At 37.7% G+C, this 22,728-nt stretch overlaps 2 protein-coding genes across 14 annotated transcripts in view; both read right to left on the bottom strand.

Annotated features, from left to right (window-relative positions):
* evla (Enah/Vasp-like a) overlaps nucleotides 1-19,277 on the bottom strand; it is a 34,255-nt gene extending 14,978 nt beyond the window's left edge. For 3 of the 5 annotated variants that reach the window (XM_056266307.1, XM_056266311.1, XM_056266312.1), the window contains exon 1: nucleotides 10,229-10,329. In XM_056266307.1, the coding sequence (XP_056122282.1) occupies nucleotides 10,229-10,308 (80 nt within the window). In that variant the 5' untranslated portion in view covers nucleotides 10,309-10,329. Of the gene's footprint in view, nucleotides 1-10,228; nucleotides 10,330-14,845; nucleotides 15,077-18,860 lie in introns of those variants that run through there. The other 2 variants (XM_056266309.1, XM_056266308.1) reach the window with 2 other exon arrangements.
* A 546-nt stretch (nucleotides 19,278-19,823) lies between these two features.
* The window catches only part of eml1 (EMAP like 1), a 50,926-nt gene continuing 48,021 nt past the window's right edge, over nucleotides 19,824-22,728 (bottom strand). For all 9 annotated transcript variants that reach the window (XM_056266302.1, XM_056266297.1, XM_056266298.1 and 6 more), the window contains 3 exons: nucleotides 21,512-21,607; nucleotides 21,135-21,265; nucleotides 19,824-20,900 (listed from right to left, as the gene is read on the bottom strand). In XM_056266302.1, coding sequence (XP_056122277.1) covers nucleotides 20,775-20,900; nucleotides 21,135-21,265; nucleotides 21,512-21,607 — 353 coding nt within the window. In that variant the 3' untranslated portion in view covers nucleotides 19,824-20,774. The remainder of the gene's footprint in view (nucleotides 20,901-21,134; nucleotides 21,266-21,511; nucleotides 21,608-22,728) is intronic.

Here is a 22,728-nt window from a genome sequence, read left to right as displayed (position 1 = left end):
TTAACAAAGTGTGAGTAAAAAGTGTGTACTGTATGATCAGCATTATTCTACCTGGTTATTATCCCATTTATATTAACGTTCACACTTTAGCGTCCAATTCTCACTATTAACTAACTGTTAACTACGACTTTTGCCTCAATAAACTCCTAATAACTGCTTATTAATAGTTAGAAAGGTAGTAGTTAAGTTGAGGTATTGGGTAGGATTAAGGGATGTAGAATATGTTCATGCTGAAAAAAGCATTAAAATGTGATTTAAGAGGTAAACAGCCAATATCCTTGTAATATGCCAGCTTTGAAAGGTTCACACAAAGTGAATCTGTTGGTGTGCCAAATGAAGCTAGGCAGATTTCCACCCTGACTCCTATATACCCTAAACATACTGTGTCACCACCACACCCATCTCCCACAGAAACACCCAAATCCAGCCACACGCTCCATAAACCCAGATGTAGAACTGGAAGTGCAGCAGCACATGATCAAAGGAACTGATGAATAAGATACAGCCATTTGAAACAATTGATCTGAGGATAAATGTAAGATAAATCAGACTCCCCGGTTTTGTGACATTATGCCAACATAGTAAAAAATTCACACTATGAACTCTGAATGATGAAGAGTTGTTTAGTGGGGGCTGGACTACCGAAGAGCGAGAGAAACCCCATCATAAAGAAACAAGCATTTATGAGAAGTGGATGAGTTTGGACAAACTCAGCTCAATTAAATACGGCTTCATATCTGCATGTTTGATTTTCAAAATTTCAAATTTCAAAAAAGTCATAGATAGAGGACATGAAATTCTTTTGGGATATATATACATCTATATCTATTTTAAATAGTATGTTGTATTTATGCAGCTTTAATAAGCTTGTATTAATTGCATTAAATATTTGAAATAAAAAAAAGTATTAAATGTATTTGTCACGCCGCAGGACAATTAACTAGTTGAGACAAAAAGTTGATTAAAACTGATAAAAACACATTAGGAGACGCACAAATGTTCCTCAATTTTATGTGAATTTAATAATACAAATTTTTTACTTAAAACATGTTAAAAAAAATATATGCATCAGCCAGAATAATGCATCAGCCACCCTCATATAATGTTACTTTTTAAAGATTGAATTTTACTCTTTAAAAACAGCACATTTGCACATTTCATGCTTTCGCAACAACATTTTCTGTCATTCATTTCTCTCAGTTCTTCATTCTCCGCTCTTTCATGCTTGCCTTACGACAGAGAGCCTATTTCTAGCATCCATCTGGGGTTAGAGGGCAGCACGGCAGATTCTTCCCCGTCCTCTTGGTTTCATTTCTCCCCCCTAGAGCAAGTCTGAAATAAAGTAGACAGTCTCTCCTCCGCCGATGATGCTTGGTCGTCATAAATTACATCCTGACGGCTCTTTGCTTTCATAAACATCCTATATATATTTAGACACCGGGCTATCTCGGTTTACTTCTTCTAATAACACATCACGCAAGGCCTTTCTCTCTATGACTACTTATGTATAAAAACATGGAAAAACTTGCAAATGTTGTCTAAGATGGAACAAGAATAATTATCAAATAGAATTAGTATGCAAAGACTTTCCAACAAAACCTGTGCTTCTAAAGGCTCAGAGACCAACATGTCTTGTAATAGCAAGCTATAAATATCTGAGTCCGGGACATTTAAAACTTAGAAAGCCTTATAGTCAGTCCCAGAACTACAAAGTCAGTAACTTAACAGAGTTTTGATGTTCAAAATGTGAAACTACAGAACGTAAGAACTCTGACAACAGTCTTTTAGTAATTTAGGCATAATTTACTGATTCATTATTTATTAATTCAGGAGATTTGTGAATGGATGAAAATCGAATAATTAATTAAAGAGGTTTTTGTGTTTTTTTTATTTTTATTTTATTTTTTTTACAATAAATAGGCCTACTTAAAAAAAAAAAAAAAAAAAAAAACCTTACTAAAAAGATAAAATATTTTATTTGTTTATCTGCATGTCTTGTAAACATGAATCAAGATCTGAACACGAACAAGACTTGATTTAGTTTTTGGGATCTACAAGAATAAGATTTCATGCTTAAATATATTTAAAAAATCACTTTATTTTTCACATATTTTACATTTTTGCAGCACCTCATTTCCCAGTCAGTCAGTAATGCTTTGTTTGTTTAGTTCCTGTCTCTATGAAGCCCCTCCTTGCAAAAAGTGTAATGCGCTCTGATTGGTCGGCTAGACCAGTGTGTTGTGATTTTATAAGTAATGTGATACAATCAAATGTTTGGGGCTGCTTTGGTTCACTCTTACAGTGTCATACATCATTAGACACAACAAAACTTTGCCGAAATGAAAACAGATATTTGATCACTGATAAAAACGCACTAAACAATCATTATGCACTTTGAGTAAATCTGCTACAATGCCCAACAGGCATGTGTCTGAAACGAGGCCACGCTGAGAGTCTGAATACCCCACAGAGCTAATGCTTTTACTCCATAAAGCACCACTATGGGGCAGGGACCTCCAGGGCCTTCCAGCTGACCCCATTAGCTGAATGCTCTCTTATGAGTAAACGTGTGCAACTGTTAGTGTGTGATAGAGAAAGACACATGAACCTGACCTTGTAAGGACACTACAAGACATGGGAATTCTTGATGAATGTATACATACTCATGTCACAGGCGCAATATACTGTAAGAATGTTTTCTGATGGCTCACGTTTGGGAGAGATGAGTGTTTCTAAGCGATGGCATGGTCAGGAAGAGGCCAGACTCCACTGTTTGTCCAATACACAGCACTATGGTGCATAATGAGTACTTTTAGGTTTTTATTATAAAGTTGTTTCTTGAGCTCTAGACTGTTCTGCACACCTGTGAAAGTTTAATCTGAGCACTTTTAGTTATATAAAATTATATTTGAATGTCTGTGTACACACACACACACACACACACACATATATATATTATATATATATATATTATACACATATTAAAATGTAATTTTTTTAAACAAACATTTTAACTGCAGAACATGCACAAATAAAATGCAAATGCAAAATATACTTGGATTATAAGAGGTCAGCTAACTTTTCTAGATATTGTTTAAAAATATAAAAAAATAAATACAAATTTAAATATATTATAAACATATTTTATACATTCATTTTAATTTATTTATTCATTTAAAACGGTACTTAGTTCTAGTTCAAGTAAATATATGTAATGGATTTTTGGGTGAACTATCTCTCTAAAACCAGTCATCAGTTGACTACTCAGGCAACTCACCAACTACATTTTGAAATTATTTATTTTTGCACATTTCAAGCCAAGATCCTTTGAGTCCTTTCAAGACGTTATAAGATAAGGGGCGGGAAAATCTGTTATCAGCCTTAGACTCCCAGTTGATAAGCTGCCATAATTAATAAAAGCTGTGAAAAGCCTGGCATTTCCCACTTGGCTTCTGCCATCATAACACCCTCAGTGAACCTGGTCTCTACTCACCCCAAACTCTGTCTCAATGACCGAGAGAGAGAGAGAGAGAGAGAGAGAGAGAGAGAGAGAGAGAGAGAGAGAGAGAGAGAGAGAGACAGAGAGAGAGAGAGAGAGAGAGAGAGAGAGAGAGAGAGAGAGAGAGAGAGAGAGAGAGAGAGGAGAGAGAGAGAGAGAGAGAGAGAGAGAGAGAGAGAGAGAGAGAGAGAGAGAGAGAGAGAGAGAGAGAGAGAGAGAGAGAGAGAGAGAGAGAGAGAGAGAGAGAGAGAGAGCTTGACAGGGCTAGGCTCCTTTTAATCTCATTTAAAAACACATTTTGTCTCAGCTGAAGGCCAAACACAAGGTCCAACTCTGCTTATGTCTGGTCACAAGATCTTCAGTTGTAGTTTGCCCAGATTTCAGAGGAAAGTAACAGAATTTGCCTGAATTGGCTCTAAGCCGATAGTGTGCTCGTCTACACTGTGCATCTGGATATATGGTTGTAACACTCTTCACTATCATTTGATGATCATTTGATGAATAACTGCTGCCAAGATTAACAGATGTGCATAAACATCTCTTATACATTTAATTGCTTTTATCGCCTGCTTTCTGCAGGTGGTAAAATCATAGCATTAATTGCGCCAAGCACATAGCGAGTTTTGTAAGGCCCAATCTATAATAAGCCTAATTTACATAGAAATAAGCCGAGTTTGACACGAATGAAATTGAATTATTTAAATACTCAAATGTCAGCACTACTTCAGCTAACATAGCACCTAGTCAGTGAAGAAAACTTTTTTCTTTTTTTTTTGCATTTAAATAATGCACACACAAGTATTTACTGTGAGACATTTTTTACGGAATGAAACACTGAGAACACACTTACAATTTAAATTGGGGTTATTTTTAGCTTATAGCAAAAATGCTACACAAAGTGAGCCCCTGTAAATTATTCTAAAGCAAGTAAAATATGGAAGTCCCCTGTTATTAGAGTGTGGGAGGATGGAGCTGAAACAAATGAGAGTTTGCAGGAAACGAGGAGGCATTTTTTAGCTTGTAACCCAGTAATCATTTTAGGAAGGGTGGGAACCAAGCTAAATCTCTGCATATGAGGGACACTTCCCACAGGGAGCTTCTGAGGCCTAAGAAGCAGGATTAAAGGCTGACTTCTAGTAAGATCTGGATTTAATGTCTCCTGCAACACAGTAATCTAAACATCGAGCAAGTAAATGTCACAGAGCACAAAGGAAAACTAGGAACAGAATAGGCCACTACATAATCAGACTAGGGCTGGAATGACGCGTCGATGTAATCGATTACGCACTGTTTATGTTAATCTCTAATACCCTGACATGTTTCACACACAAAGCAAAACTCTAGAGCAGATGCTTATGGCTAGCCTAGTATGACAGCGCTGCTTTATCTGAAGCCCCGTTCACACCGCCAGCGATTTTGTCGCTACATGTCGCTAGTCTCTGTACTGTGAAGTCGCTTGGGCGTTCGTAGTGCTGTCGCTCTAATGTTATTGGTTGACTGCACGTCTGGCCATATATCTACACAAAATACTAGTGGTGCAACGGATCATCATTGATCCGTGATCCGTTCGGATCAATATCTTCGGTTCGGCACACACGTGATCCGCGGATTGATTTATGAAAAAAAAAAAAAGTTGTACGCATGTTCAGTCCACACACACATCTCCACAGCGTGGTCATGGCGAGCGGAGAAACCAGTAGCACCTCAATGCAGTACATGAGATCCACGGGGAGGAGTCGGATCAAGATCCAAGGGGTGGAGATGGGTAGGATTAGGGGTGGGTTTAGGGATTAGGGGTGGGTTTAGGGATCAGGGGGCGGAGATGGGTAGGTTTAGGTATATGGAAGGTGGGAGGAGTTGGATCTGGATCCGACTCCTCCCCGTGGATTTCATGTACTGCATTGAGAACCATCTCGGAGAAACGGAGGAGCTTGAACGCCCCGCGTCATTTAAATCCCCATATATGGGAGCATTTTGGCTTCCCTGTCAAATATAATGATGAAGGAAAGAGGTTAGTGGATAAAACCGTGACGGTGTGTGTAGTAGGGTGGCCATACGTCCAGATTTTGGCCGGACAGTCCGGAGTTGCGCTGAATTGACCTAAAAAAAAAAAACTTATAAAAATCCCGCATATCGATAGCGGCTCCCTGATGCCCGCAAATTAGTTAAAATCTCCCGGAATCTAGAGCGCGCATGCGAGACGGAACATACTGCGCGCATAACATTCGACGCGAACGGAAGAGAGGGAGAGAGCGAGAGACCTTGCGTGTGTGCGCATGAAAGACAGAGAGCATCCTGATTGGCCTGTTTCGGTAACTCAACCAGTCAACCCCCCTAATATCTCTAAAAATAAGATATTATGCCTTGTGCACTTTAAGTTGATTTTATATATTTTAATTTAATAATTTAAAAGTGTTAATAAGACAAATAAACATAAGTTTTGTCTTTTTGTTTGTCTTTTTTGCTGATCCGAAAAATGATCCGATCCGTGACTCTGATCCGAGAAACAATCCGAACCGTGAGTTTTTTGATCCGTTGCACCCCTACAAAATACCATCAGAAGTGACATATACAACTATATCATTTTAATTTGACTAGGAATTAGGCTCAAAAGAAACAGTATGCTGTTGGGAGAGTGTTTTTATATTACCACAGCAGTGTTCAGTGGATTAAATCATTTACCAAATTAACGATCGATCAATCAACAAATTAAACTCACTCATTCTGTCATAAATTACTAAAACGTCATTCGAATTTGACAAATAATCAATTTTCTTGTCCCTAATAGTCAACATAATGCAAGGGAAACTGTAAAATGATCTGCAGCAGTGCTAAACTTGCATCATAAAATTACAACACTCGAACTATAAATGTATATGAATTAAACTCACTGAGACTGTTGACAGTTTCTTTTCCATTCGTCATTTTATTATATCCATGTATGTGATTACAGTCAAATCATATAAAACAGTGAAATCTCCCTCAAACTCTTCTGTCTTGCCTGCACTCGAGACGGTGACGTGAGCTCCACTGAAAGTCTTCTTTCCTATTGGTTGTCGCTCGCGAAAATCGCTTCTCATTTGCATAAAGTTGAAAATTCTCAACTTTTGTCGCTTGTCTCTTGTCGCTTGACACGCCCACATTCTGTCGCCAACGGTCACTGTCGCTCGTGTCGCCAGCGCTCCATTGAAATGAATGGGATCGTGTCGCTTTGTCGCTGCGTGTCGCTGGCGGTGTTCAAACATTTTCAGGACTCGCCACCGCATTCAGCGACAGTATCAAAAATGGAGATGTTCATAACATCGGGAATTTTTAACACAATTGACGGCACGTTATTTACCCGGAAGGGTAAAATTGACTGTTATCTTCATCAACGGCTCATTAGATCTAGCATTCTGCCCGCTTTGAATCAGACACTGAGATAAAGTAGTGCATAAGGTTCTATTTGAATGAATGAGTTATCGCATTTATTGGAATTAATTATCGAGAGAGAGAGAGAGAGAGAGAGAGAGAGAGAGAGAGAGAGAGAGAGAGAGAGAGAGAGAGAGAGAGAGAGATATGCATACCTGCGTCTGTTCAGTTTTTTTTTGAGACCAAAAACGACCTACCCTACCTTTAACAACGAAGCTGTGAGTTAAATTACTTCAAAATACTAAATAGCGATGTAACCCCTTCGCTGCTGAAAAATATAATGTAGCGATTCATTAGCAAAGCTATTTTATTACTAAAAGTCGCGTTGATAACAAGTTTCTGTGTGTGCGAGTGACGTATGTGTGCGTGCGCGCTTCAATGAAAACAGCGCATTGATACAGAACACACGTATCCTCTGCAGTGAAAGCAATCCCAGAATGCATTGTACCAAGCTTACTGAAAAAATAAATACAAGATGAGGAGAGCAAAATCTGGATAGCCATTCTACTCTTACTAAAAGGGTAACTAAACCCCTGGTCAGAGCCTGACTCCACCCACTGGCAATATTTGAAAAATGCTGGAAAAGTGGGCAGAGCCCAGCGGAGATAGAGGGGACGAACTGAGACCGCAGTGAGGGATTGATTGACAGCTGCTGTCAAACTCGCTAAAATGGAGACCGACTGGAGTGACGCAAGTAGCTTTGCAACAGAGCGGTCATTTGAAGTATTTTCTTCCCCACCTTCATCTGAGTTTTCTGCCTTTTAAGAGGGCCAAATCTGAGGTGTGTGGTCATATTTTGGCTTTTACAAAAGTCCTGAGGGAAACTTAATCGATGATGGTCACCCTGTCTGCAGAACATGCACAAAAAAGTCGCTGCAATACACTTCAAAATGTTGTTTTGAGTTGAAATATTTTATCTCACTCGAAATAAACGTGAAGCTTCCACGAAGAAAAGTTCGCATTCATGTTTTAAATCTTACCTGTTTATAAATCCATTTTGTACAGCGTACAAAACAATCGTCCAGACAAGATGATCACAACAATATTATCAAACTCTGTAAACAATAAATTAACTCTGATTTTATTTTCAATACAATCAAAAACGGAGACGCAAGACGGCAAATTGTATTTGAATGAAACGAGAGAGCGCGTCCGTTGTGATGCATGGATTTGCACTGTGTTTATAATGCGTTGCTATTGACGACGGTCAGAAGGAAATGCCACAGAATAGAATCTTGCCTTAAAAAGTGCATAGAGCTGCTTGTTTTATTTGTTGTTTGTTGATTTTCAAATATAAAACTATCCTGATCGTTTTCAATACTCGTAATTCCAACTCCTGACTCGCTACAGTAGTTTTGACGGAACCAGATGCTTTTATACCAGGGGCTGCCAAGGGCGTGGTGAGCTCGCACCAAGGGCGTGACAGAGTTACGTCAGAGAGTATCCTACGTCAGAGAGTACCCCTACTGCAGGAGCTTTCCGTTTAACCTGAAGAGGGCAGCACTCATACGTTTTTACACCATATATTTGACAATTAAAACACTTTATACCCAAATGTCAAAAAATGTACTCGAATCAAAGAACAGCATTTATGAAGCTCCATTCTTACAGATCATTAACTAAAAAAAGTTGTTTCAGTGTTTAGTTACCCTTTACTAAAGCCAAGCAACTAGTGCCAGAATTTATGCCAATGCCAATATGATATGTTTTGTAAATATGATCTGTTTTTCACATTTTTTTTATTATTATAAAAACATGAGTAAATAAAAACATTATAATAATAAGCCTTCTATAAAACTGCTGGGCCATAATGATACAATTAGATGCAACAACAACAACAACAACAAAAACTGTCAATGTAATTTATTCAGTGGAATTTGCTAAATAATGGCAGCATTGGCCATTTGTCCACACACCACAAATACAAATATCTGTCAGCTCCTAAAGCACATCACTGAACTTCAATGTCAAATTTACCCTCCCCCTCCAATATCCACATCCATACCATAGACTGTATAAAGATCCATACACACACACACACACACACACACACACACACACACACACACACACACACACACACACACACACGCTCCAATAAAGCTACAATGATAGGAAACAGTGCTGATGGCCTAATGGTCTTTTTTTGCTTCTGAATGAATGTGCTTAAGTGCTCAGCTAAATGTTTCAGGCAGGGCTACTAGGTTTATAATGCTGTCATTCTCTAAGCTGCACGCTTTCAAAAAAAAGCTAAGATTACATTAAAATCCTGCTAATTTCACATATGGCTTTTGAAGGGAAAATTAAAACTTAAATGTCATATGAGGTTTCGACGGAGAGGAAGGCCATATCTGAAGATAATATCTTGATTTCTCAATAAAGCTGGATAAGGCTAGACTGAGAGCTGGTGCATGTCTTGTGTTTTACTGCAGGAGGTACTACAGAAACACTCACCATCCTTTCAAAAGAGTCACTGGACCGAAAGTGAACATATCCCCTAAAGCAGATCTTTCTTTAATAACGGCATAAATTAAACATAGGCCCTCACAGAACATCTTCACAGAGAGTTTCCACATAAACCAACCCTTCATAATAATTCATCAGTGAGCATCACTTCTGCAATCGCTCGAAACAGTTCACACTGGTTCTCAACTGGTGGCTAGCGACCCAAAACTTCTAAATATATAATAATATTATCAGAAATAAATGAACAATGGATATATCTATATATATATATCTATATATATATATATACACACACACACACGACATCACAGGATACACCTCCAATCAAACACTACAGTAGTTTGTGAATTTATTTGTTATTTAAATTAAGCTAGTAAAATTAGACAGATGTCAGCATGGATAGGTTGCATGCAGTGTGACATCCTTGAAAAACATATAAAAGAAAATTTGAAACAAATTAGGCTACATTAAATATGTGTTCACTTGAAACAAGGATATACAGGATGTGTGATGACCACAATGATTATTTATCAAATTATTAGGCCACTTGTATATTATTATATTATGTTAGCCTATATATTATATGTATTTTAATGTTTGATCTTAAGGACTTATTTGTGTACAAAGTTGTGTACAATATTGATATACTGTATTGGCTTGCCACTTGATCTAAGGCACTCCAGGATCTAAACATATTCATGCTAGGATCTAAACAAAAACAATCATTATCCAAATGCTTCTTTCTATTTCCTTGTGCCAAAAAATACATCTTCAGACGATGTTCTGCAAACATTTTTAAATGTTTTAAAACCTCACATTAGGTTGCTGATGTGAACAGGAAATCACACTGACCTTATATTGCAGCCACTCATATGAAGAGCAGAGTCACTGTGGCTCTGTGGTAGGCAGAACTGGATAGAATGAGCATCCATCTCTCAAATACATACACAAAAAAGCTCAACAGCTGATGTGAACCCTTAACCAAACCTGCTTTCATTTATCTCAAACGCATACGTAAAATAGACCTGTAGTACAGCACAACAGATGCGTACTTCAAACCAAACAAGCTTTAAATCATCTAGGGAGCCGTTCCAAGATTAAATAAGCATTTTCAAACGTCATAATCCCATCATATCCTCAAAAAAACAGGCAAATGACAATCCGTAAGGTTGTATGATCTCAGTTGATGTAACAAAGTGAAGAGAAAGTAAAAGCAAGAAAGAGAAACAAGGTCAACAACTGTGAGTGAGTGGTCAACAGTAGGGTCCCATATCTAGGCAGGGTGACACAGGATCAGATTTTCCCCTGTAAGGGGACGGCCTGACAGTGGATGTGTGTTGTTTTGTCTAACCCTGAGGGGGATTACCTCATGACGCCCAACCCCCCATCCAGCTGTGACAGAGGAATTGAAAACGGGACAGTGCTACTGCTGCCAGCACATTACACAGTACTTTGATTCTCTAATAGTAGTAGGGTTGTCACAATACCAAAATTTCAGTAGCTGGTACCAAGTCATTTCGGTACCAGAGTAAAACTGTTGAATTTAGTATTTCAAAAGATATCCCGTTTTGTCTCGTCCGTTTATCACTGTCAACCATCACAGTTTCCGATTCAGTCACGCATTTAAATACAGTTGTCAATCCAGAAACTTTGAAGTGCACTTAGCAGCATGAAAAACTAAACTTGTATTCAGATGGTGAATGGGTAATAAACAGAAAGCGGGAGAAGAGCCTTTTTTTTAAATAATCACTAAGGCTGTCAATCTCGAAAAGAACGAAATGCTTCTCCAGTGACACATCTTGACTGTGTATCAGTGTCTATTTTGTGCACACAATGTGGATAAGCTACAAAAAGTTAACATGTTAGCTGCGACAAAGCTAGGGCTTGGTTGACAGTATAGTTTTTTTGCTTTTAATCAATCTTCATTTTGATGAACCAAGATCTTTTAGTATATGCTGTTTTTAGTTGATGTGTGAACAAAACTTCACTTAACATTATTTGTAGAGCACCATCCAGTAATCACAATAAACTTTGTGCTTTGTTACTTATGATATGAAACAATTATGATTCTGCCAATTATATGACAAAATTCAAACAATAAATGCTGTTTTGGCGCTCTTTAATGTGGCATGACAGATCGCTATAGGTGCTTCAAATCATGTGTACCGATCATCTCTTCCTCTTTACTGCTAATAAACATGAATGAACATCAGAAGGAATTTTGAAAGACACAGTACGTCCTGTAATTGCTCAATTAGTGTTTCAACTTAAGAAAGACATCAATAAAACAGCTTGTAGACAAAGTCACGCAATGTTACATTTACCTCAGGAAAGCCATTCAATGTCTATAACTATTTAGTCAAAAGCTACCTCTAGAGAGAAGCATTTTGCCAAATATATGCACTATATTACATATTCATTATACTTTTACTTAATCTGTGGGTGTTCATTTGATGTAATTTTTAATAAATCTCTCATGAAAACAAGTTATTACAGCCACCTTTTAAATGTTTATATTTCAATAACGAATTGGAGTAGAAATATCCTTAAAAAGTTCCTTAAAAACTGCCTTATGTGCTGTTTAAATGTTTATAATACAACAGTTTGTGTTGATAATAAATTCAATCAATTAATTGAGCATTAAATCAACTTTATTTTCGGTTTCGGCGTAGGGTCTTTGCCTAAATGAAAACTAATTTCTGTTTTAGTGTTTCATAAAATAAAAAAATTTGGTGATTCACTATTAAAAAAACTGTATGACCGATTTGATTTTGAAAATATGTTTTGCACAGACCTAATTTAAATATGCCTGGCAGAGTGCTATATCAGAACAGATAGCAACTGCTTAATGAATAAGATTTATACGATCGAATTTGAGCTAAAGTGGAGATACTGTTTTTGAAAATGTTCTGCTCAGGAAGTTCACGCACAAAAAATGAATGAACAGAGGCAGGACAGCTTTACAGCACATTTATTACTTACTAGAAAGCTCTGTGACAGGTCACAAAAAGGACAGTCAGCCAGACTATCACTGACACATATAAAGTGAAACCAGAGCATAACCAAAATGCTTAGGTCAGCATTTCATCACATTTCAATTGTCAGTTCTTTGTGACAGAACCGACTAAATGAGAGGGTTCACAGCACTGGAAACATGTTGTCCATTTTAAATGATGACAAACACTCTCCCATTTTACATTGATCTTAAAGTTTGACTATCTAAGGCTGGCCAGCATTAATTCCAGTATGTTGAGGCTATTTGAGATATGTAAATATGAGATATATAAGGTAGGGAAAAGTGCTATATTGTATTAATAGCCTATAGGTCATATGGTGAACAAACAGATGTTTTGTGTCATATCATATACACTATATTATGGATTTTAGCAAGACAGGAATACTGTATTATTGACCAATCAGAAGCCAGGACTGGAACAATCCATTTTATAAGGGGTCTCTATGACTATATGACTTTCTTTCTTCTTTGCAACATAATTAGAAGATATTTTGAGAAATCTTCCATTATGTCATAGGCTTGGAAAAACATTTTAGGTGAACTAGCCCTTTAACCTGGGGTTAAATCCTGCTTACAGGATTCAAACCTGTATTGTTACATACCCAGATCCTTTTACAACCAGATCCCCACCAGCCATTCCAACTGTACTGAATTCAACTTTAAATAGCCTTAGGGCCTATATACACCTGGTCACTTCAAGCATTTTCTCTGATCAGATAGCTATCTAATCCAGAAGAAACTGGCCAATTGTAAATGTATCTGGTTGTTTTAGCCATGTATGCAAATTTTACTAGATGCAAAATGCACAAACAAATAAAATAAACGCGTGAGAGTGTGTTATACCGGCTCCTGTTAGCCTGATATGACAACGCTACTGCAACACGCATCGCCACAGATATGGCCCACCAGAGATAAACAGTTGAACATCTTTCTTCAGCAAGCAGACTGACGCAAATTAAATTCAATGTTCGTCACATTCTGAAAGTTATTTTCATAGTGGTGACTGGTGAGCACTAAATACTCTCACTGATGTCGACACAGCGCATTTCTGTTGCTTTCGGTGACATATAGCGTGGGAATTGAAGATTTATATTTATTTTGTGAAAACACATGTGGCCAAGTGTAAATGAAACCGTTTCAACAAATCGGATTGCTCTGATCAGTGAAATCGCATTAAGTGACGAGTGTAAATAGGCAGAGTTAAAAGCAGATTTAACTGTCAAAACAACTTCTATAAGCAGTGAAACATCTTATGCATTAGAGAAACGCATGCAATTGGCTAGAATAAACCTAGACATCAGACCTTGATATTGAGTTAGGAAGCAGTTTCCTTGGTGATGAGAAAAGTGGACAAACGGCCCGCACCCTTCCCCCACCTTCTGGTCATAGCCTATACCAGGTGCCGGACACTCTAACTAATCCTTATCCTTAAAGGCAAATCATTTAAATTACTAGTGCGCTAGCAATCAGAAGTGAAAATAGGCTTGTATTAGGTTACACTGTAACAAATATAGAAAGAAAACAGCCAGCAGCAGACAGAAGGAAAGAGGAAGGAGCTGTGTAGTCAGTCTAGTTTCAACATATCTTCAAGGATTGTTTTGCTTTCACTGGTTATTAATAGGTTACCATGTGTACGTCCTGTAATACCATGAGTTTAACTAAAAGATTGTCTCGTCACTGTCAGTATACATTCTAACCTGGTGTCTCACCAGTGTCTCATATTTGAAACAAAATACAGAGCTTTAATGTAAGAGTTGTTTGACAAGTTTGGGTCTGCTTTGGATCAAATGCAAGAGATCCCAAATTCGGGCTCAACCACACTGTTGTCCCTACATAGCACGCGGCTTCTCTGTCTGGAGTTTTTCCCAGTTGTGGGACATCACATTTTTATTTCCTGTAAACCAACTGCTTAACTCAGTGCTTTTCCAGTTTTACATCTCCATTAATTAAGCCAAAAAAAAAAAAAAAAAAATCTCAAGTCTCGCATTTCAAAGAAAATTTTTTCCACATGCACATCAACAACATACATATTTATTACTACAAAAAAGGTGTACTGTACACTGTAAAAAGATCATCTAGTACTAAAACGTTGCAGGACAAAACTCACAATACTATAAAAAATACAGACTGAAAATTCCAATCCAGTGTCCTGGTTTCTTATTTAAACCCATGCTTTTCCAAAATCCTAAATGACTCAACAGTAAAACACGGAGTGGGTTTGGGACTCCTGCACTGTAGCTATTGAACCCAAGCTTGTTTTTGTAGATTAATCAGCTCGTTCCACAGAGGGAACAGCTGGTGGGAAAAAATCACTAAGTTAACACACTAAAAGGCACTTGAACCATTTGAAACCATTATGAAGTCTTTAAGAAGTTTTTAAGCGAAACATCCGGTAATCCTCAAAACTAAAAAAAACAGGGTAATAACAAAAACCACAGAGGAAATATTCTTACCCGTAGTCATCAAAAGAATACATATTGGGAAGATGGAGCTCTGAAGAAACCAAGGAGAAAGAAAATTCCTTACAGCTGGATGAAACAAAAAGAAAACAGGGAAAAGGAGGGGGGATAAGAGAGAGAAAAGTCTGTGCCTATTTCATCCCTCATCCTCTCAGCTAGGTAAAACACGAAGAGCACTCATTTCTAAGATTCAATAATGCAAAAACAGGGAGTGTGTGTGAAAGAAAAAGGAGGTGAGGGAGGGTATGAGGAAAAAACGAGTGAGAGAGAGAGAGAGAGAGAGAGAGAGAGAGAGACATGTGACAGATATGGACCAGTCACCTTGTCCTGCTCACATCCATTCTTATCCACTCAAAGGATTGGAACACAGCCTGTGCCTTAAAGAAGTATCTTTCCACAACAGAAATACAGCCGAGAAAATGCCACATGATCCTTAGATACACACACACACACACACTCGTTAGAAGAAACGAGAAGGCTGCTGGTATTCATTTGAAGAAAAGATATTTATCTTGACAAGTAAAAAAGTATTTCTGAATGTGTTAAGATATATGCTTTGCTATGTTATTTATATGTTAAGATATATGAACACCCAGTCAGTGCAGTTCATTTCTTAATGTGGTACACTACAAAGTACAAACTAAGTGCATATATAAATAGTACATATAACACGGTAGCAGTTCTTGGTTAATTTTGATTGAATCATGACATGAATAAACGTTATGGTGACTTACGGTTCATTAATGAGTCAAATTGAGTCAGAACTGCTTTGGCAGATTCAGTGAATGATTCATTAGAATAATTAGTCTATTTGACCAATGCATTACAAGAACTGTCTCATAAGACCGTGTACATGACGTGCAGAAAACAATATGTATCATGGTTATGAATGAAGAATTAGTTTCAATGACATATTAATTTGTGGTCATGTTTTATTAACTGGTTCCCTCATTTTCGTTAAACAGTGGCAACATTTGATTAATACTTTCCCTGGTTTTAGGCAAATCATGGCCACTTTGTAATGATTTGTTCCATAGTGTTAATCATATTGTGGCAATGATTCAACTAAAAAGAGGGAACTAAGTAATAAGCTGAGAGAACTGGGAACAAATTCTTAAATCATGACCACAATATCTTTTTTTTTTTTTTCATGTGCATTATATTAATTTGTTTGTGAATCTGACAACAATGGTTGCATGCATCATAACAAAACCTCCACAAGGAGTGAGTGACTGATTGTACTTCCCCTCCAGAGGCCATGCTTGTACTCCGTTGGGTGCCATGGACAAAAAAAACAACAACAAAAAAACATTTATTTTTGCAGATAACCAATATTTCAAAAGCTGATAATGAAACTTTTAAGAGCTGCATATACCGTACACTGTGGCTCAATAAAATATAGTGCCACACTGTAGTAAAAATGGTTTGTGCTGGAAGAGGAGTCCCGGTTCTTGGAAAATGACAGCATGAATCATGACAGCTGGATTTGATACATCTATAAGGTCTCAGATAAATTATGCAAAAGGAAACACTACCAGGAAACATTCGCTTAAGCTCGACAAGTCAAAAATAACGATCAAAAAACTAAAAATCCTCATAAACAACCTGAAGAGATCATTGGCATTTGTATCATTCCAATGTTTAACCGAAAACAGGATCTTCTACATACTATTGAACTCGTACACAAAAACGAACAATCCATGTGTCTGTACAATTCACCTCATCAACAGATCTCATTTCATACACTCATTACTTCCTGCCGACAAATCAGGGTCGGGTCTAAGACCCCCTCCCCCACACCACAGGATTTTTTGGGAAAAAATTGTTACATGCACAAATTACTAGGGACTGTGTATGCGCTGTATTTCTCTAGGCGTGTGCTCTTACAGCTTTCCCTTACAAACACGCTCAGCACTTTCTTGCATTCCTGAATTGAATCAAGTCTGTGAAGTGAATGCCCTAACTTCCCCATGATGGAGCACTAGTCCTAAAAATAGCCTATATTGTGAAGTAAAGACTTTTGCTCAGAGAGTCAAGGGTTGAATAAATCATTCCACTGAACCAGTTCCTCAGTTTCCTGTTGGCAAGAACGCAACTCGGTACAGCACAATTTAAGACTTCCTTCTAGTCCAGACGGAGAGAGAATAAAGAAAAGGGAAAGCGGACATATGCAGAAGACTAAAAAGAGGATGAAATAAATGCACTTATACAGTATGAAGATAATCACAAACTTATGTAGGCTACATCATGTTGATGTTGATACTCAGTCACACTTTATTTTACATTCCTGTTTCGCATGTACATATGTTCTTATACTATAACTTGGTTATAACTAAGTACTAACCCTGAACCTGCCCCTAAACCCTATGCTACTTACCTTATATTAGCAGTACTCTAGAGTAAGTACATGAACTGTAAAATAAAGTGTAACCTGATACTCTTTATGCATTTACATGTAGCTCAAAATGTTTACTGGCCTAAATTTACAAGTTAGTGATATCCCAATAGCTTAATAAGGGACTAAAATCAACTGTAGAAAACACATTTTTATTTAAAAAATAATAATGTGATGTTTCTGATTAGAGTAAACCGTTTCCCCCTATAATTACTAAATTAAAAACTAAAAGTATTTTCTTCATTTTTAGAATTACAATTGCGAAGTGATAAATATCGTGCTCACTGTTATTTGTGATTTGATTACAGATGCATTTGTTTCCAAAACACAACTAAGCATGAATACAAGAATCGTCATTTCCAGATTGACTCTGAACATATCCACTGCACGCCTGTACTGCTCCATTCGCTTTATGAATGAAAGATAAAATAGGTAGGCTACTGTGTGTGGTCACATTTACTGGCAGTTCAATTAAAATCATCATGTCCATCGGCATCAATACTCTGCATCTCGGTTACACACCCCAAACACTGTCACTATCCGCTGATGTCAGCAGAACAGAAAACAGGTGAAGGATCTGCTCAGTGCTCACTCATAAACGGCCTCAGCTCGAGCTTTCAGTGGCTGTGTGCCAAATCCTATGAGCTGACTACTCAGAAACAGACAGTAAAAGCTCAGAAAGCATTTCTGTGGATCGACATCTGGGCGTGTCCTAATGATCGCTAGTGCGCTAGTGGTGTTTGATTTGTGAACGAATCAATGATTCGAATAAATCTTTTGAAGTTACCGAGTCGCGAACTGATTCATATTTTCAAATGCATTCAGAAGGGAATGAGTCGCTTGGTCCATTCGAAACCGCATACTACGCTACTCTTACTACTACTTTTTAAAATTATTCAAATTAATTAGTCTGCTCTTTTTAAATGTAATAGTATTTTAAAGGACAAAATACCAACTTGAAAGTCTAGGTCTAAACCGACAATAAAATAACGCTAGATATCTTCATCTTGGTGAGAATACTAAATTAATAATAACATATTGACAACCAATCAAAATCCACCTACTTTAAAGAGCTTGAGCATTTAAAGTGGCAGATGTCATAACTGCAGCGTACAGTTATAATAAACACATGTTGGGTGTGGACGAAAAAATATATAGTTTTTTTATATTTCTTGGTGTGAATGGGACTTTAAACACACTTTCTGGAGTCTCAATTTGCAGATCTGTATTTCGATCGTGAACAATTCAGCATTCAGAGGAACCAGTTGAGTGAATGATTCATGATTCACATAACACGGCATTTGCTTGTCGCCACCTACTGGTGAAACTTCCAGAAAGAGTCACTGAACGAATACGTGAAAAAATATTTTTAGTGAACGGATTCAATAGATTCAAGTCACTGGGATGAATCAAAACCCCCACTATAGGCCAACCAAATTACTGTCTAGGGAACTCACAAGATTTGAAACACACCCAATAGGCTAGTGATTAACAGTGTCAACTGCTATAATACATAAATATCTATAGCAATACATTTATTTGTATACATACACCAATGCATTTTAATGTATAAATTAATATATGCATGCTGTGTCAACACATTGGGCAGCTTACCTCATTTTCTGATGATATCCGCACGAATATGGATGTAATAAATTGTTTTAAAAAGCTGAAGGGGAAAAAAACTTAAAAGCCACAGAGGCGAGCCGCTCGATATAAAGATATCAGCGCATAAATATGTATTTTAGTGAGTATTTATACAACACGTGTACTATTCCATAAAACAATGGTCAGCTTGAATGTTCAATGCTCATCCAGCGATGCACAGCCGGTCCTCGGATCAGAAACAATGCAGATGTCTCGAAAGATCTACAGCATATCGCTCTATGTCACCACAGCTGAATAAAACATATCCCATGTTTAGCTCATGGTCGCGCCTACAACATCGATCTGAATTGCGGACTGCAAACGCGCACTGGAGTTGCCATTTTCCTCCTCCGTGTTATGACAATGAGAAAGAAGCTTACCGGGATAGTGTAAAAACAAACACGCAGAACAGCGACCACTGGTGGCCAATATGTCGCACTGCAACTTCCTCTGAGCCCTGCCTCATTGGGTTACTGTTATTCCTTCTCTTCCTGTTATTCAAGCCCATTTGGTTCTGTTGTATAAACAGGGATAAACAAATTACTTATGTTGGTGGTGATAAATTATGTTTATGAATGCGTGTGCTGCAGGTCAGGGCTTCACCGTTTACAGTGCAAAGGTTTTAACACCACCATGTGTTTTTATTTGACCCTCTTGTTCTATTTGGGTGGATGATTTTTTTCAAGGTGAAACAACAGATTATTTTTCCTAATGTTTCCCGTATAACTAAACATTCATATACCAGGATATTGTCATGTGGTTGTAGATTTAAAATTCAGCAAAATCTTCCATTCTCCTTCACTCCAACACGCCTATTTGGTCAAAAACACAGCTTTCTCATATTTCAGAGAAGAACTAACATTCTTTCCCTCTATTTTCATATATCTGACAATTAATATGGAAAAATAGGTTAGACAGTTACAAACAAGCTTGTGCATGCTTAGTTTTATTAATAATACTACAATCATTTGACTGTAACTGTTCTTGTTTTCTCAAGCGGAGGTTATGAAAATGGAGCTTAACTCTAATGTAAATGGGCACTACATTATGACGTTCAGTTAAGCTAGTCGATGCACAAAACAGATTTGATGTCGGACAGAGGATTAAACTAAATCAGAGATTGATGGCTGTGGGAGTGATTTAACAAGTGAAAGTCATTGAAGGCTTTAATCATTTTGACTCTGCAGTACAGTCACTATGTTTCCCAAACTCATGCTTTAGTTTTTTTCCTTGAGAAGATTTTGATGGCTGATTAAGTTTCTTTAAACTTCAATTACATTTTAAATTCATGGAACACCATAAATATTTGAACACACAGCAGAAGATAGAATGAAATGAAATCAACCGTGGGAAAGTGGTTGCAGTACCTCAACATACCAGACAGTGGCAGCAAAGGTTAAAAATCTATGATTATGGAGGCAGATTTTTTTTTTGTACAAAATGATGGTTAACGTGCAATTTATCAAAACACAGTCAGTCTGATAGAGTATAATTGATGGTATTTTTAAGACTCTAAACAATACCTCTGAAGTAACTTACCATGTTACAGTGTTAGTGCTTTGATCACATATATTGGTCTTATATACTGGACTGGACTATTCATTAATTCCCAATATATTCCTCCATGTGCTTTGGCATCACATTTAACTTTGACCTATAGAGCAGATTCTTTAGTTTGTTACTCAAAGACATCTCTTTCATAGCCTAGGGAGTGCGTGAGACAGTCAAAACAGAGTCACTTCAAATATTGGTGTCCTGAGATAACAATTAAAGGCAAATAAATTTGAGACTCCACTTCAGTCTGTAGTCGATGGACCCACTTTTGCTTTCCCAAGCCACTTGATCCCAGAAAAAAGAAAGTTCAGTGTGACAGTGGGAGTTTTACACCACACGCCACTGCATTACGCTCATGTCCTTCCCTCCTGTAGAGACTAAGTGGCTGTCGTCAAACAAGAAGTTAACGTTGGTGACGTGGCTGCTGTGTCCACCGTAGATGTGACTAGGAGCCTGCAGAGGTAGATAGAGAGAAATAAGACCATATTTTAACATTACTTGGTGCTAAAATGAATAATATCTATCCAGGGCTGCCGCTAACAGGCCGAAAGGTGGTGATGATTCTAGGGGGCCCTGCGATTTCCCTCGAGGGGGACAAACATGATTTCATCCCGAGGGAGACCCCCCAACCCCCCACCCCCGGATACCCCAGCTACCTACGACCCGAGATTTAGTGCTGTTTCTTACCCGGGACTGAGAGCAGGGGAATGAGAAAAGGTGAACTTTGCCAAAGTCGTCTCCGGTGACGAGCAGTCTCTTTGCATATGAACTGCACACAGCATTGATGTCAGTCCCATCTGAGCCATCCGGCCACAGTCCTAACACAAACAGAATATACATGTCATTTTCTTATAGATTCATGGCTGTATGCTAACATTTATAAAAGAAAACACTACAAAAATAACTCTTTTGTGCAGTTATGGGCATATGAAGAAGGCTGTGATATGTTTAGCTAATAGCTATATTTATTTACTATCACTACAAATTCAACTGTTTTAAAGAAATGTAATATTTTTTATTTTTTATTTCACACTGCCATGCATGACATAAAACACAAACCTTACCAAAAACAAGGAAGCCCAGAGTACAGGTGAAAGTGGCCCATTCAATATCCCGGGTGGTCTCCACACTCACAACTTGCTTGCACACAGAGGGAATCCCTGGAAGACAACAATGAATTTATAGTATAAATGGGTGGATTTAACAACCAGGAGGCCGAGGTCCACTAGGGGCCCGCAAGATGACTTAAGACAGTGTTTTTCAACTGGTGGGTCGCGGAGTGAGCAGTCAAAGAAACCACAACAGCAAAATACGTAAGTGTATACGTAATACAACAATAGCAAAATACGTAAAATAAGTGTTTTTCTTTATTTTGAAAGACGTGCGTGAAAGAAAGACTCTTCTGTCAGATGAGAAAAACACATTGTCCTGATTCAGTATCTGCTGTCAGATGAAATGTTTATTATCGGTGATGAATTATTTATTATTATTATTATAATGCTATTTTCGTAACTTGAAATGAAAAGTCAAAAAGGTTGAGAACCACTGATTTAAAGCTGCAGTCCGCAGTTTTTCCTCTTTGTCGCCATCTCTGTTTGAAATCTGCAATTGCAGTTATTCGCGGAATTATCAACTTTAATTGAGTTGTGCCTCGGCACGGCACAGTGCGGATGAATCCAATGTTTTGAGGAGAATGTACGGCTGTCAGTCACCGCGCCGGTGTGGATACTGTCATTCGCAATCACAGATTCTACTTTTTGGAAGTATGACCAACATAAGAATTTTCACCCTAAAATGTCTTCTGAACAAGTAAGTAACATCCACTTTTGTTCTGACCAACTAAGGGAAAAAAAGCATTGAAGTAAATCGCGCTGATTAATCTAACAATCGATTATCATATCACGTCAAACCGTGCAAATTATACTTTGTTCTCAAATTGTTAATGTTAACAACATCAGCATTGCGTGACTACATTTAATGCCCTTCAGATATTTATCCTTGTTTTCGCATTTGACCGGCGGTTGCAGTCTCTTTTTCCTAACTCTCATCCAAAGTCTTTTGCATTCTACAATGGGTGAACCTCCAGTTGTCACTGGTTATTGTAGTTTGAACCTTTATGGATCCGCCATCAAATTAATAAGTTTAATTATATCAAGTGCTGTGAGAAAAGGCTATAAATCTCCACCTCCAACATCCTCACACGCAATATAGCCTACTAGCCGAGACTCCTTCTTTATGTGTACAGATGTGACGTAATGACGAAAAGACATGCTCGAATTTC

This window comes from Rhinichthys klamathensis, unplaced genomic scaffold (assembly GCF_029890125.1).
Source record: "Rhinichthys klamathensis goyatoka isolate OS25496 unplaced genomic scaffold, OSU_Roscu_1.1 h1tg000247l_1, whole genome shotgun sequence".
Lineage (NCBI taxonomy): Eukaryota > Metazoa > Chordata > Actinopteri > Cypriniformes > Leuciscidae > Rhinichthys > Rhinichthys klamathensis.
Note: the sequence above shows the minus strand (reverse complement) of the source record. Positions and strands in the feature narration are given on the sequence as shown.